General features: G+C 33.2%; 1 protein-coding gene across 1 annotated transcript in view; it reads right to left on the bottom strand.

Moving 5' to 3' along the window:
* The window catches only part of LOC118199159 (inactive pancreatic lipase-related protein 1-like), a 94,364-nt gene that overhangs the window by 70,260 nt on the left and 7,217 nt on the right, over positions 1-16,887 (bottom strand). The window contains exon 2 of the mRNA XM_035370965.2: positions 2,427-2,704. Coding sequence (XP_035226856.1) covers positions 2,427-2,704 — 278 coding nt within the window. The remainder of the gene's footprint in view (positions 1-2,426; positions 2,705-16,887) is intronic.

The following is a 16,887-nucleotide window of genomic DNA, read 5'->3' as shown; positions in this document are numbered from 1 at the left end:
TTTCACTATACCAGATTTAAATTTTACACTACACGATCGTATCTTACCGTCACGTCCAGTTTTGCCTAAGTTCCACATATTTCTAGGCAACTTGTTGTCTCCGATCAAGACTACAACATTCACTTTAACGTCTCCTTTGACCTTTGCTGGTGTTACAGAGTTTGCAGATTTTAAGTTTAGCAAATATTCGCTTTTCCATCTTTTCCAGTAATGATCTAACAAATTTTGTCGATAGTTGTATCGCTTTATCATATTATTTATAACTGCATTAACATTCGCAACATATTTTACCGGTGGTAAAGAAATTAAACGTTTCCCTACAAGAAAATGCGAAGGACTTAAAGGAAAAGGCCATAGCTCCTGTGAATTACTGTACACATTGGTAATCGGTCTTGAATTTATTATGGCTTCTAATTCTGTTAAGACAATTCTCAATTCTTCGGTTGAAAGAGACGACTTCCCGATTATTTTCTTGAGGCATGTTTTCACAGTTCTCACTAGACGTCAATAAAAGCCCCCCCCACCAGGCTCCCTTTTCAACGATAAACTTCCTAACGGCGCAAACTAACAATTTATAACACACGCTGAAGATAGCCTGTAAGGTTTCCTTTAGTTATCGAACATTTAATTCAAATTTCGTTGTCGTTCCTGAACTCCTCAACTTCCTCTCGCATTTCGTCGCCAGGATGTAAATTTAAAGTTAAGTGAAGTGAGTATTTAAACGGGTGAATCTCTGAGTTTAGTCAGAGCGTGTTTTTGCTAGCCAACGCCCGTTTAGTTGCTTATCTCGCCGTTGCGATAGTGCGCCCCTTGGCCATTTAAGATAATTGTCATGCCTGTTAGGTTTTGTTGAGTCAACCTAAGTTAGCCGTAACTTAACTTTCTAATCCAGCACTATTCTATTTAGACTTGAATTGATTTATGTTATAACGTTCAAGTTCCACCGCAAGTGGTCGGTGTTATTGTAAAGCACGAAGTACATACCTTTCTGTTCTGAGTTGAATTAATAAAGAGTTATTTTCACCCTTTTTCTGTGCAGGTATTATCTTCACGCCTCGGCGAGAATTCGCCAGGTTCATTGTAAGATCTAGTTTAGTTTATGTGGAAAAGAAGCGACAGAACTTACAAGCCCATCTCATGATACCCACGTGGATATGATCTTCTTACATACCTGCAACTTCTCTATAATTGAAAGCTCTTGCTCAGATGCCATACTTATTATAATACGAAAAGCAATTAGTAATTTAAATAATACAAAATTTTACGCTCTTCTAAAATTACCAATTTTTTAATCATTAAGTAGCATACAAAGGCCTTTGAAATGGAAGTTCTGCCACTAGGTTTTCAAATATGAGATATACAGGTACTCTAACAATACAGCTTATAAGCACAGCAGATGTAAGTTACAATTAGTAAAGTGTTGTAAGCTGAAATACAGCTTACTGCATTTTATTCCCTTGGATAACTATTAGAAATATATTTACTATAATTTAAGAAGTCGTTTTTCATTTTTCATAAGTTCACAAATGTAAAATTATACGCGTGCTTTTCTTTAATAAAATTATACATTCTTCTTATTAAATACCTTAAAATTGCATATCCATTTCTCTTCTTATATATTTGCTTAGAAAATTAATTCTTGTTCGTTTCATGTTCTTATTTACTTTTATTAAATTTTTATCTTAACTTCTCGCATTAAATCAAAACACATTTCATACGTTCTTATGCCTATACGAACGGGACTTTAATACCCATGTAATTGCTTACGAGCACTGCAACTAAGCTAGAATGCGTGCTTGATTAGCCTGGAATGAAAGCCCAAGAGCTTAAAGGATCTTCTCATAAGAAATGTGAACACTTTATTGAATAATATATATCCACTGGAGCAGAAGCAACTCGTAAAAAATATTCTTCTAAGTTTATACCGCATCTAGTACGTGCCTCTTATCTATTATTGATCTTGCCATCTTTAAGAGGCTAGTGTAAGCTATAAACTCTAGCCCCTCTACATTATCAAACTTTAAACTTTTCTCCTCTCTTGTTTTCGGTTAATTTGTTTAAGCCAAGCCTTTTTCTCCTGTCTTGGCTCCTTCCGGTGCTTAAGTTCGTAATTCGTATCTTTTGACGTGCCGCTATTTGAAGCTGAAAGAGTAAAGACACAAATGTCGACTAGCTAAATACATGTTAGATTTAGGATTCAAGGATGAATTCTAAAGTAGTAAACTGATTCTTGATATAATTGAAGTATTGAGATAATTATTCTTTACCACAGCCTTTATGTTTAGATTAAATCTTTAGAGAGCGAGGGAGCGCAAATGTTCAACATTATGGACTGCATGTGTATAGCAAACATAGCAGCAAAAATATGTACTTGGCACAATAAATCCATATTCACAAATAATACCACAGAAAATAAGAAAATCTACCTTAATCCAGTCTTGATATCCGCTTTCGCGAAAGCCATGAAGAATGATTTTCACTGGTCGCAGGGGATCGAAAAAGGACTGGGCAAAACTGGCATTGTTTCCGGCTCGTATTTTCTGGAAAATATCAGGTGCAGATCGAGTTACTAGAAGAAACTGTGGGTCCATAGTCTCTGGATGCATAGGAAATAAACTAATAGGCCTCAAGGAAGAGAAAAAAGGCTCTCCAATTGAGAAGCAACCCCATCGATCAAAACACCGCCTCAGGAGACTGTCATTTTCTGAAATAAAAGTTACAGTTTCTTGAAACATATCTTTTGAGAAAACAGCTAAATGATATATGCTTAAACTTCGCATAAAAACTACATAACCTTGATTTTCGGTACAATTTGTTTGCCTTTAGAGTGTAAGCCAACAAGCTCTGCTGTTGCAATTTTGTAATAAATTTTACGATGATACAAACTAATTATTCAAAATAAAATAAAATACTAGTTAGAGAAGGTTTCTAATCATTTTAACCACTAGAACAAAATTATTTATTTGAAAGAGTCTGCAAAATCTAAATGTCCTACTAGTGCGAGTAATACTGCAAATACTAATAAATGAAAGTTCATAAAGTTATAAAGTTTTATTTGTTTATTTCAGTAGTTGAAGTTAAACATTAGCATTTACAATGTTATTTCAACAGTGGATATATATTTCTGTTATTTTATGAAAAGTACATCCGAAATTGGCTTTAATTAAGTTATTTTGATATTAAATTTAATTCTTTCGTAATTTTCTTATTCAGAAATTAAATTCTTTAAAAGTATTTTAGTAAAAAGGAATACAGTTCTTGTTTTAGTTAGAATTCTTTCGCAGGAATCGTGCAGGAATATTTCATGCTTTTATTGCTTTTTATTCCTGGAAATTAAACAGTATCCCGGATGTTACCCTGAAATATTAAAATTCCCTTAATTTTTTTTTCAATATGAATAAGTGCAATGAACAATGTTAGCGTAAAAAAAAAAGAAATATCATTTCTATAGGCATAAAACAATTAACATGATAATACTTTGCTAAATACAGTTCAAAATTGAAAATAATTAAGGATTCAGTTCCCCTCCTCGCAACAACGTTAATATTTTACTGCATATTTTTAAACATGCAACTATTTGAATTCGTGAAAACATATTTTTGCAAGCGAATAACAATTTGCATTAGCAGAACATGGGATTATTGTCCGTCTTCTGCATCATCATGATGGTTACGCATCACTATGTTTTATATAATGCAGGATGTTAAATCGCTAAGATTTCTGCTGTCCCTTTGAATAACTAAGAAAACCACAAAAGATTTCGAAACAATACGCTATGCTTCTCCGTTTGAATTCACAGATCAGTTTTCTTAAACTTAAGCAGCAAATCTGTATTACTTATTTTAAATTATACCCACGAATATTTCCCCAAAAAGGATATTTTACTTAATATTTTTGGTCAACAAAACTTACTCAACTAGTTTTCTTTTTCTAACAATTTATTCACTGGAATTCAAAGCCGAATAATAATGTGCAAAGTCAAACTGATGCTACTTTTAGCGTGAGTGTTAGCCATCTTAGTATTGAATGATATTGAATGAATAAGGTAGTATTAGACTCAATGTCTTATTTTATCATTAGATGCAGAGAAACTATAGAAAAGAAATTGAGATCAATTTCTACAGTTGAAAAATCCTTGAACCAAGTACTGGAAGAATTAGAAACAAGAAAGAATAATTATTTAAAAACAAAAGAAAAGCAGAAAGAACTTTTGAAACACCAAAATCCTACTATATTAAAAAGACAAAGAGAAAAACGTGTATGTAGCGTGAATGCACTCAGCTGATCTTGCAAAGTCAAAAGAAAAAAATCTTTATCCTTTTATCCTTCCTCACCGTGTAAGAGCGGCAAATTTTTCGCTATCTGCATGCAGTGTGCTTATTGCATCAGGTGGTAATGCATTCTTTACCATTAAATTTACGCAATTTATTATTATGTTTTAGGATTATTATTAATGTTTAAAAATGTATAACAATTCTTTTACCCGAAACATTGTCTATAGTTAAGTTTTTTATCAATTTCATGAGTTGATTTATTTTCTTGACTGTACTGTTTATTGTAGAATGCCTTTATACTACTATATGTGTTTTAACTGTTTTTTTTATTTCTTAAGAAGATCAAAAACGTTTAGTTGCCCCCAGTTCACTGATCCATAGTAATCCCTTGTCAGGTTAAATTTAGAGTTAGGGGTAATACCTCTCATGTGTAGTTTACCTCTCAACTGTATTTATCCATTTTCCCTTTTTGCTACAACATTTATATTATGCACATAATTACACAGAAAACATTCGGATTAACTGGGCAATGGATTGATCGAGCGATGTGTAAAGTATTTTGAGGTTTATTTTTTGCGAAACAATGGAAATATTCTAGTCATGAAACAAAACTTTCTATGGAAAATTCAAAAAAGACAAGAAAAATTCGTGGGATATCTAAATGCCTAAATTAAAAGCAGTAATGTTATAGTTATTTATTTATAACTTAATCTCTTCATTTTTAAGTTATGTTTATTCTTCCTTGACTTACAATGTGTTCTTTATGTTTTGAACACTAATTTAGCTAAGGTAACCAAAGAAGCTTATTTTTCAGCTAATTTGTCAATAGCATTTTGCATTTAATTATAATATGGGCTCTTCTTTTCACTACCTGACGCCGTTCCCTGCTGCTTTCAGATTAACCGTGACTTTAGCATATTCGTGGATGCCGTTCCTGGTATTACCCGGGTTAATAGGTAACTGACTATAATTCAATCTCTATATTTAACCTTAAATCATTTACAACCAGTATTTTATAAATAACTTTAAAAATGCGCAAAAGGCATAAAATATCAATCTCTCCCTTTCTAAATAATGATTTAACTTGATTTGTAGCATTCGATAAATAATATGACTACCTACACATATACGAGCGCTGAAGCTGAAATTGGCAGTTAAGATAACAGAAAAATAACTGACAGCAGAGAAGTCTGTAGATAAATGAAAGAGAGCATACACGTTTTGTTAGAAAGGAAAATGTTCTATAGCGGGAAGGAAAAAGAAAGAAATACGAAAGCTTTGTGTTTTAAAAAGCCAAAAATCACATGAATATTAAAACAAATAAGCTATAAAAACATTTTTAATTGTAAAAAATTAAAATTTTCAATGACACGGTTTTGTAGCTTAAAATTAATACATATTTTACATTTAAAAAAACTGATACTATCTGTACAATCGAAATTTACTATCTCAGTGCTATTCTCGTCATAAGTGGTCTGGTTTTTAAATATGTAAGTTTAAAAAATCGATCTTCTGAATTCATAAAACTATCACTAAAATTTAGAGAAAAATCAAGGCAAGAAAGAACTTATAAAAATAACCAAACCTAATCTTAATCCCATGATAAGTAGAAAATTAATGGACTGTACGATTTTGCTTTTACTTATTTTTTTAACACACGATTCTAATTAGTGACCTGCTGCTTAAAATATAACGCATATACAGAATCACAGTCTGTTTAGGATAGATAAACATTCTATAAAATTGAAGATCCTGTTTAAATCACATTTTTAATAATTTTACAGGATTATATCAGAGTTTCTCCTTCACGTATAGTACATTTCCATTATAAGCGCTTTCAGTTATATTCGCAAACTGACCAGGTCTTCTGACAGAAAAAAAAAAGAAAGAAAGAAGACGATACATAAAATCATTATTTAAAGTTAAATCTCTGTAACAGGATGGTTCAATTGGATAATGTGTAAAATTGATCTTAAAATTTTTCTCCACTCTCTTTATTTTTAATTTGCCATTATATGAAAAACCGGCAACAATCATAAATCCCTTTGAAAAACTTTTGTTTAGATTCTTTGAACCATGTTTTTAAGGTTTTGTTCTCCTTTTTGATGATAATAATGGATCTCTTTTTATTGCCGTCATTTACATACATTCAAAATTCATATATTATGACAACATTTTTGCATTTTTGCCCAGATAAATGCTTCTGAAAAAGAATTGTGAAGAGCGTTTTGCGTTCGACGATATGTCGCGAAGAAAATCACTACACATTACGTTTTTCCGCCTTTTTAAGATTCAAATCAGCATTAATCACTTTGTTTTCACATGACACTGAGCATTTTAATAATTTTACTACTTCCCTTTCACTTGGCGAAGTTTCTTTTAATACTGAAGATCTTACTTGTGCAAAATTCGAAATATTCCGTTTTTTTCCCTTGGATATACCTTCGGAACAATTTTTCCTTTCTTGTTGATAATTTTATCTATCGTAGATTTAGATATCGAAAACTCATGACTTTCACGGTGTTTTATAATAGCTGCTAGATACGAATAAGTATCTTCGGAAAGAGCATAGACATAGCCTTCCATCCACTGCTTCTTTAAAATCGCCATTTTGCATGAAAACAAAACTGTCAAGTAGCAGCTTATAATTAACACTTTCAAATATAAAATTTCAGTTAAAAAAATTTCTAAGTAGACGAATTTTTTATAACAAAGCAAAATCGTCCAAAATTAAGCGAGCCTTTGTAGAGATTAAAAAAAAAAAAAAAAAAAAAAACTTGGATTAACTTGCATTTCACAGTTTCATTTATAATGAAGGAAAGCATAAATTTCTTAATTAATTTCACGTTACGAAATTTTTATAGCTTTTATACACTACAGTAAATGGTTTTATTATTAAATAAAATATTAATTAATAAAGAAATATCAAATAATTATTCAGTTATTGTTACCAGACTACTAATAATAATCATACAGTTGCAGAATCCTGATTATCCGAGCTAATGTTCACCAATAAATGCTACCCAACTGAAAATTCCATCAAAACAAAATGCCATTATCACTTCGAAATTAAACCTTACCGATTAATCTTCACCAATTGTATGGTGCACGATAAACTTTTAAGCATCTTTTCGTAGCTTAATTAATTTAATGTTTAATGTAAAAGATGAAAAATACACATTCACACGTTATATAGGTAAAACGTAGAATACTAGCTTCCATGAAAAGAATAAAAATGTTTATTGTTTTAGAGTTGTAGGTTACATTTAATTTGAACGTTTTGAAGTGGTGCGGAAACCAATCTTTCTACAGAAATTAATTTAGCCTTGGAATTTTCTAAAATTTATTTAATTATTAAAAACACTTCCTCTATAAAATAATGAATTTCCTTTCTTCGTTATATAATGGTTTTCTGTGCCTTAATATTCTTCATTCAACTTATCATTAACGTACCATCAGTGTTACCCATCTTAGCATCAAATAATACAGTCAGTGTGTTCTTGCGTTCAGCATGTAAAAGGTTTAATCTATGTTAGACCTATGTGTGAGAAACCTAATATGAATTTTCTACGCCTTTAATGCAGTATTCAAAGCAAAACTTACATTACATTAATTACAAATGTTACGTTAGGCAACCACAAGTAGGTTCGAACTTCGTTAAGTGGAATTCTGCTGTGTATCTGCTATTATATATTATTTTCAAAGTAAAGTTAACTTAAAATTTGTACCCGCTCCATAAACATAATTTTCGCATAAGATGTGGTTTCTAACTCTCTTTGAGATCTTTCTTTCTCCTGCCGTGTGCTTACCTACCTAATGATTTCTTCTGAATGCAGATGATGTACAACCAAGCGAAACGTAAAAAATTTAAAGCATTTGAAAGTTTGATCAACCAGGCCTGAAAAATATCTTCTAGACTAGTGTGATAGAAAAAGCTAGTTATTGGAATAAGGAATCTTTCTATCAATCAGTTCATACTCAAATAAATAAAAGGGACTCAGATAATAATTGAGTCCCTTTTATTTACTTGAGTATCAAAGGATAAAGAGACTCAAATAAAAGTAAAAAGGACAAAGAGACTCAAATAATAATTAAATTCCCTTTATAACTTTGATGATTTTCACAGACAGTTATGCGCTTTCGTAACTGCTTCCCTATCCGTTGGTTATCCCTTTGTTACAGGCCAACCAAATATGGATTTCCGAAGTTATTTGTGACTGCTTTATTACATATACGTGGCAACATAAATTTTCATGGAAGTATCGTTCATATCAAAAATCTTTAAATATGTTATATACAGTAACAAAATGAAGTTCAGTAGGAAGTATTTACAGTGCTTGCAGCTCAGAAGAAATGTTTTACATAACTAAGTACAACCATCACTTCCTGAAAACATTGGGTCTCTTAAACGTTTATTCCTAACCATAATGAAATATGTTGAAGACACTTTACTTTCTCCCTCCTTTCAGGATGCTTTCTAGGTGTAATGATTAGCACAATCGACGCGTATTCGAGAGGTCCAAATTCGCGTTCCGGCGAGAGAGCATTGCACATTTTTCACATATCCTGCTTCAAAAAGAATCCTAATGACTCTACAGTGTGATATTGAGTTAAAAGTATTGACTTGTCATGAAGTCCAATAGTAATTTCTGAATATTAGTACAAGCTGAAATCAAGAGTAAGAAAAAAAGATATTTTGCCTATTTCTATTTAGAGCAACGAACAAGCGTAAAACTTCTTTTTTTTTTTTTTTCCTTTGAAACTCTAGGTAAATACTTTATTTGCATTTTCAGAAAAAAATATTAAAAAAATCATTAATTACAGTTTCTTTTATTTTATTTTCATATGCTGCCTTGTAAAAATGAAAAACTTTTATTTGGTTGACGCAAACTGATATAAGAAGACAATAAGGCAGTCGTTTTTGAACAATAAACCGTACGGTAAGAATATAATGGATCCTGCTTAAGTAATAAATAATTATAAAATATTACGCTAAAATTATGGACAGATATAGCGTATTGGTTCACGTTTTTGAAAGTACAGATAAATATAGCGTCTTGGTTCAAAATAATTTCCTAATTCTGAACAACACTCTGATTAATATTGTCTAGTTTAGGATACTGATTTACCCAACGTAACGCTTTCCCCTTCTTTCATCTTTTGGTCGAGTTGCGTTCACTTTCACTCACGAATAAGTTCCTTGAATACCTTTCGACCAACCTCCTAACGTGCAACTCAGTACAGTACAAAGTCCGTAATCCGGACTCGTCGGGACTTCGGCGATTCCGGATTAAGGGTTTTTCCGGATTATAGATCATAAATTTAAATCTGGTAAGATGGGATGCAGAAATTATACAATTAAAAATATGAAACCGTAATTTATGAAATAAAGAGCAATTATGATCTAAATGGTATTAAAATTTACAAAAAAAAAAAGCTTAATATTTATTTGTTTACTTTATTAAACATTCCTTTCAATGTAAGTTGCTTCATTTTTTTGTACTAAACGCGCATGCGTAAACGTTAAACGCGCATGCGTAACATTAAAAGAGTATGCGTAAAGCATACAAAAAAAGTTTGTGGCTTTGAGGTCCGAATTATAGATCATTCCGGATAATGGACGTCCGGATTACAGACTTTATACTGTATTTGAGGCAGAAACCGTCAGAGCTGAACTCGACCCTTTTTCAGACATTTTTAACGCAACTGGACTGCACCTTGCCATATGATTTTAACTTCTGTTAATAAAAAGTCAAGTTACTCAGATACACCATCTCACTTTAATAAGCAGGTCCAGAGTCCAGTCCTTGTTGACAATCCTGCATGTCAACAAGCAGTTAAAAACTACTGCATCAGTGAGCAATTTCATTCCAAGCATTATAACAGGCACTCCTTTATTAATCATTTTATTTGTTCCCGTTAGTGTTGAATAAAGCGCCTTAACAAGGCAATAAAATAATTTGTTTAAATTATCATCGTAAGTATTCAGCCCCATATTTTCTAACAAGGAAATTCATGCAAATTGGTTTCGTTGAATTATTGCCACTTTACATGGTTCAAAGTTCTATACAAACACCAGAAGTTCTTAAGCTTATTAGGAAGTTATAATAACTATTTTGAATTTCGTAAATGAAAAGCAGCATAATGGAATGCATGAATTAGCTAACAACGGTGAAATGACCTTGCTTCAAGTTGCGTTTTTATCTTCATAATTTGAAATTGCAAAGAGAGGTGCAAAGATGTTCTAAGCTTTTGAATATGCAGAACAATATAAATTAATTACACAGAATTAATAGAAGTCCTCGCTTCGATCTTTTACTGCGAAGACGCATTCCAGAGCCAGAGGCTTTCTCGTATTGTTAGTCATTATTCCTCCAGTCCTTTTTTGTGCTCTGGCGGAATTATTTGTTTGCTAAATGAATGATGGCTAAATATGCAAGGGTTATCTGTTTAACGAGATGGATGCCTTCGTAGGAAATCTTCGAAGGGAAACTGATTTGTATTTACTTTATACATAAGGAAAACCATGAAGAAAAACCTATCCAATCAGCCCGCTTGCAGACATTCGAATACGGATGAAACTACTACAGTCCAGTGGTCTTATTCACTTAGGCACTCCCAAATTGTAGTGGACTTGAAAAGAGAAGCTACAGGAATTCTGTAGAAAATCTTGGAGGTTTTTTTCATAAAAACATAATAGTCGGAATGATATAAATTTCATTTCATTTTATAAAGGCATCTAGCACAGGCAATATTATTTAACCCAGATGGAAACCAGTATAGCCTAAAAACAAAGCTTATTAACTATTGTAATTAATTAAAGAGGAATTACCTTTTAACTCATTTTTCGGTTGACAAACACTAAAGAGAAACAATTAAATAAGTAAAATATAGATAGGTACTTAATATGCTACATGAAATGACTTGAATAGTGAATTAGTATGCTACGTTAGCAAGAAATCTTCAGCATGTATGCTTTTAGTTTCATGAATTCTTAGTTTCAAACACTCCATATTAATTTAATTTAACATACTTTATCGCCTGAATGATATTGGCTGATAAAACTGCAAATGAAAAAAAAAATCCCAATCAGTCAGCTCTTCAAACAAAAACTAACTGTTAACCTGAAATACGGCAAAATTTTTTAAAACATTTACTATGATAACCTTACCTGTACGTGACCATACAAGCTCACATACTAATATAGAAATGAGAGATACAGATATTTTGGGCAAAACTAAATTCGAAATATTTCACAGTTGCTTTTGGGGGGGGGAATGAAAAGATAAGGAGCAGGTTTCAACGCATATATTCAAAAATTGTAAATTCCTTCTTGGAATGCCTTTTATTTTTTTTTCGGGGGGGAGGAGGGGTGCTATGAATAGTCAATGGTTAGTGCTTTAGCTCAAAGTGATTCTATATGCATCCTTTACGACTTCATTAGGTGATCTGCCGTGATATTATTGTCCTTCTTTAACTCTGATTTATTAAATATAAGTTATACAACATTTATTTGTCCCAATAAAATGCATAAATTTAGAAAAATTAATGGCATTTAGAACTTTTTACTTGCCCTGGTAGTTAGATATACTGTAGAGACATTAGATATTTTCTGGAAGCAGGAAAGATGAAAAATTAGCTACCGCCTTCGCCGGGAATCGAACCACGGACCTCTGGAATACTGACCCAACGTGCAGAATCACTACACCACGAAGGCACGATAGGAAAGCGAGAGAGATACTTTATATACTCCACCCTTTTAAAGGGCGACTGGGGTTTTTAGGGGACCCAATCACCAAATCCTGGTTGTGGAGAGTCATCATCCACAACCCTTTTAGTTCGGGCGCCCGAGAGATACCTTATAGTATTAGGTAGGAAATACAAATTAGTACATTAGATATTATAAAATGTCTAAGGTACAAATTATGGAGAAAATTAATCACTATGGAAGTTGGAATATTACATTTAAATATGAATTCGAATATTAAATTCTAAGACTTATTATTTTGAATACGCTGTTATTCTATGATTTAGATCTTTACTGTCACTTCCTTCCTCGTTTTCCTAAAAGAATGCAAATCAGGTTCGAGAGTATTTAAGCCAAGATTTTTCGAATTGTAAGATAGAGCGTGTTTCTGCTTTTCAAGGCCACGTTACTAGGTTTTGTTAGTTCTGATGAGTTAAACGCGTCGGCTTTGCATTATAGCTGCCAACATTTAAATTGTTACACCAGTGAGAAGTTTGGGCCAACTTCGCGTTAAATCAATTGTATATAGCTTTTGGTTACTATACTTAGTCATAAATATTCAAATTAATTGTCACTTTAAGTTACGTCGTCACAGGTGTTTGGATCATCTGTCAAGCAAGAGACGTGCATATATGTTCCAGTTTTGATTTAATAAAATAAGAACATTTATTCAAATTAGTTCTTCTGTGAAGCATTAGACTGGGTGTGTATCTAAGTTATACTTCAGGTGTATAATTCTGTTCCATAATTCGTCCAAGTTGAAAACAGATTTACTTCATTCATCGTGGATTACCAACAGCTGAGCAGATAATACGATTGAATGCAAGTAATTCGACTGAGATTCAAATCTTGGGCAATAGGCTGGCTGCGTGGCCGCTTCCGTAGTTTTAATTTTAAGTAACAACTTTTCAAGGAAATCATGGTAGTTTCCCTCGGAATTTCTCCATGAGGACATGTCTACCTTCAAGCAGATAGCCACGTGTTTTGCCTTAATTAAACAAAACAAGCAAATAACTATAACTTGTTCTTTCACCGGAACTGGTTGTTTGCATGCGTATTTCCGTGATTTTCACCTCATGATTTTATAATTTCGAGTTAATGGATATACTAGCCAGCTACCTTAAGATGGCTCTACAGAGCTGCCCCTCTTTAGCTAATTAGCGCCCCTCAACAGTCGAGCAGATAAGACCGCTGAACACAAATGGCAGTGAAATATGCTGACTGCGCGGTTGTTTTAGTGGATTTCCTTGTGAGTAATGTAAATGCAAACCATTTTCTCTTTGAATGTCCTTCAAGAAGGCATCTCTTTCTTTGGGCAAACAGCTCTATTGTCCTTTGCTAAAATCTAATAAATCCATTCTCAAACTATATGGTCTTTAGTGCTTTGTAATTAAAGTTAATTATTTAAGATAATAAATTAACCAACTAACTTGTCCTAAACTTCATACTCAATAAGCTTTAAATAATTAAGAATTTAATACTAGAACATCCCTTTCTGAAACAAATTTCAGTTTGTTTTAATTGTACGCAATAAATTTCAGTAAAATAAATTCATTTAAGTATTTTCGTATTTTTCTATAGCTAAAAATTTAATCTTGTTAACACGAAAAGCGAGCTCAAAATTAATCAAGATAAAACGAATCAAATATTACAAATTTATCCTGCTGCAATTTTCTTTCATTAAACATGCCATACTGAATAATGAATAAATGCTAGTCAAACAATGTTCTAAATTATTTGTGACTTTATGACTCATGTGATTTGATTAGTACTCATTTTCTATAACATAATATGCTAAATAAATACGAGCATGCTAAGTACATTACCTAAAAGTAAGTTACAATGTATAAATTTATTTTAGGTGTAACTTAAATCTCTTTATTCATGCTCTTGCGGAAAAGTTTCTTTATCCGACATTTGAAAAGAAATTGTTTTTGTGATGGAGTACAGAAGGTAACTTGTTAACATGCAGTGTTTACAGACATCAGATAATTAAATCAATATATATTTGAAACACAGCCCTCTGTTTAAAAAGAAATGACTTCATCTATCAAAACAATACAACAAAGTCCATTTTTGCAACTTCTTTTACCGTTATCTCTAAAAGACAGATGTTAGAATTTATGTTAGGGTAAACATCAATGACTTAAATTTATTAACACTTCCATTCAAGGATTAAGAATCCTACCAAGCAAGTTAATCAGTGTTCGGGTATCTTAATGAATGAAAAAATCAAAAGAAAGGTTTACCGTCATATTGTGCAAAAGCTCTCCATCAAGCCTAAGCTTAGCTTTATTATACACTGAAGGAACAAAAAATAAGAAACTAAAAATCTGCATTCAAACTTGTATCTTTGTTGCTAAACTCATATAAAGCCGTATTTTGTAATTTAATTTTACTCTGGAACCCTGTCAACTTCGATAGCGTAATTGTGATAAACAACAAATTTTTTCAACTCAAAAAAATTTTTTTTTTAAGTGAAGAACAGTTTTAAGAATTTTAATTCGTATTCAGAACATTCAAAACTACATAAAATAAGCAAAACAAGCAACAGGAAGAAATTTAATATTCGAAACCCGTTTATCATATTTTTCAATGATAAAGGTGTAATTTAACTTTCATTCTGCAAACTTGTTCATAATGTCACATGGCTTATAAAATCAGAATTCGTATACAGGAATGGTATTTTACTGGTTAGCTTTTGTCAGAATGCATGTAAAAAAGCCACTTGCTCATAAATACACTCTTAGAACAAAAAACAAACAAACAAAAAAAAATGACTTACCGAGAAGATATAAAGCAAATTGGGCACAAATTGATATGAAACAGGTTTCGACGGAAAATGCAAGATTTTACATTTTGGCTGTCAATGAATGAACGGTTGTCGCTACAGTAATGCATCTGATCTGCGCAACTGGCTGGATATTTAAGAGAAGAAATTACGATTCCAGGTCATAAATTGTTCACAAATTTCATTCCGTGCACTCTGGTAGACAGTAGCTATGCCTCGCATACAGGTGCTCGAAAGATATGCGCAGATGTCAGAATTTGAGAGAGGTCGTGTAGTTGGTCTCAAAGAAGCCGGTTGGTCTTATCGGCGAATAGCTTGACATTTGAGCAGGAGCGATGCCACTATTAGACGATGTTGGCAGGAATGGGTGAACCATGGCCGCACACAACGTCAAGAAAGAAGCGGTAGGCCTAGAGAAACGTGAAGATCGAGCAATCGTCAGAGCGGCACTCGCAGCCCCAGATGCATCATTATCATCGACTGTACGTGCAACTAGTGCTTCAGTAACCGCAAGGACCTTTCATAGATGGCTCACAGAAAGGGGGCTGAGTTTACGGCGCCCCTTGCGCCGTCTATCATTGACCTCTGTACAACGTCAAGCCCGTTTGCAGTGGTGTCGGGCTCATTCGCATTGGAATGTCAGTGACTGGAGTAGAATAGTCTTCAGTGATGAGTCCCGCTTTGAACTGAGCCCCGATAACCAGCGAAGGAGAGTCTGGAGACGCCCGGCCAGCGGTGTGATACCAACCTGACTGTCTATCCCTTTGATTGGATCCCTTTGGTTGTCATCCTTCGCAACCTTACAGCACAGCGGTACATCGACGAAGTTCTAAGGCCCGTTGTGTTGCCCTTCATGTCACGCCACCGTGGGCTTACATTTCAGCAAGATAATGCCCGCCCCCACACTACATATGCTTCTACTGCTTGCCCTAGTGCTTGCCGAACATTACTTTGGCCAGCAAGGTCGCCGGATCTCTCTCCTATTGAGCACGTTGGGAGCATTATAGGCAGTTCCCTCCAACCCCCTCGGGATGTTGACGATCTAACGCGCCAGTTGGACAGAATTTGGCGCGATATTCCTCAAGAGGATATCCGCAACCTCTATCAATCGATGCCAAGCCGAATAACTGCTTGCATAAGGGCCAGAGGTGGGTAAACGCGTTTTCACTTTGTGAAGCACTTCAATAAATCATCCAATTTTCCTCAAACTGTAATCATCTGTTTTTTTGTACATTTCTACCGATTTTTGTCCCATTCGCATAACTCCTTCTTGGCACGTCGGGTTTTTTTTTTTTTTTTTTTTTTCCTTTTTTGTCTAAGAGTGTATGTCCAATTGGAAGTCAATAAGATGTGAAACGCCTTTTTCTAGATATATCAGCAGACTTTACTTTCCCACATTACATTTAAAGACAGAAAACGATATTATTTGTTTGATTTATACGATTTTAAATTAAATAGGAGTGCATATTTCACAGTTTTGTATGTTGAAAAGATTTCAAAATGTAGGAATGCCATCCTTACTGCCATGACGTTTGAGAAAAGTTTTCATTATCTGCTGCATTTAAGTTTTGGAATTTTGAAACTTCATTGAGCTTAAAAACGGCCTCTGACTTTTCTGCCACGGTATTTAATAATTAGAAAAAGTCCCAATTTTCTATTTTCAGCAAGCCAGCTATTTACTGCTTCAGAACGAATCTAAAATGTGCAATGATCCCGAAGACGAATATTAATGGAGAAAAATTGCATGTGAAATCCTCATTAACCCTCGAAGTCGACTATATACGTTGTCATGACACAATTATGTACATAGATACGCATCATAAAATGTGTTCATACAATTAAGCTAGCATAAATATCGGAAGAAAAAGAGGTAAGGTACAAAGTAGTACAAAAGGAGTTTGGGATTATAATAAAAAATACCGTAATACTTACTCCTGCCCGTTTGGGGAAGTTAAGGTTTTGAGAGCCAACCTCTGGTAAATTCAAAGGAAATTCGAAAAAAAGATCATTTCATCTCATAGATTCAAATTCCAAGAAATATTCTTGTAAAGCGTTTTGAACAAAATATATAAATG

This window comes from Stegodyphus dumicola, chromosome X2 (genome assembly GCF_044657685.1).
Source record: "Stegodyphus dumicola isolate Sdum_Otavi_A_Nest chromosome X2, ASM4465768v1".
NCBI classification, from domain to species: Eukaryota; Metazoa; Arthropoda; class Arachnida; order Araneae; family Eresidae; genus Stegodyphus; species Stegodyphus dumicola.
Note: the sequence above shows the minus strand (reverse complement) of the source record. Positions and strands in the feature narration are given on the sequence as shown.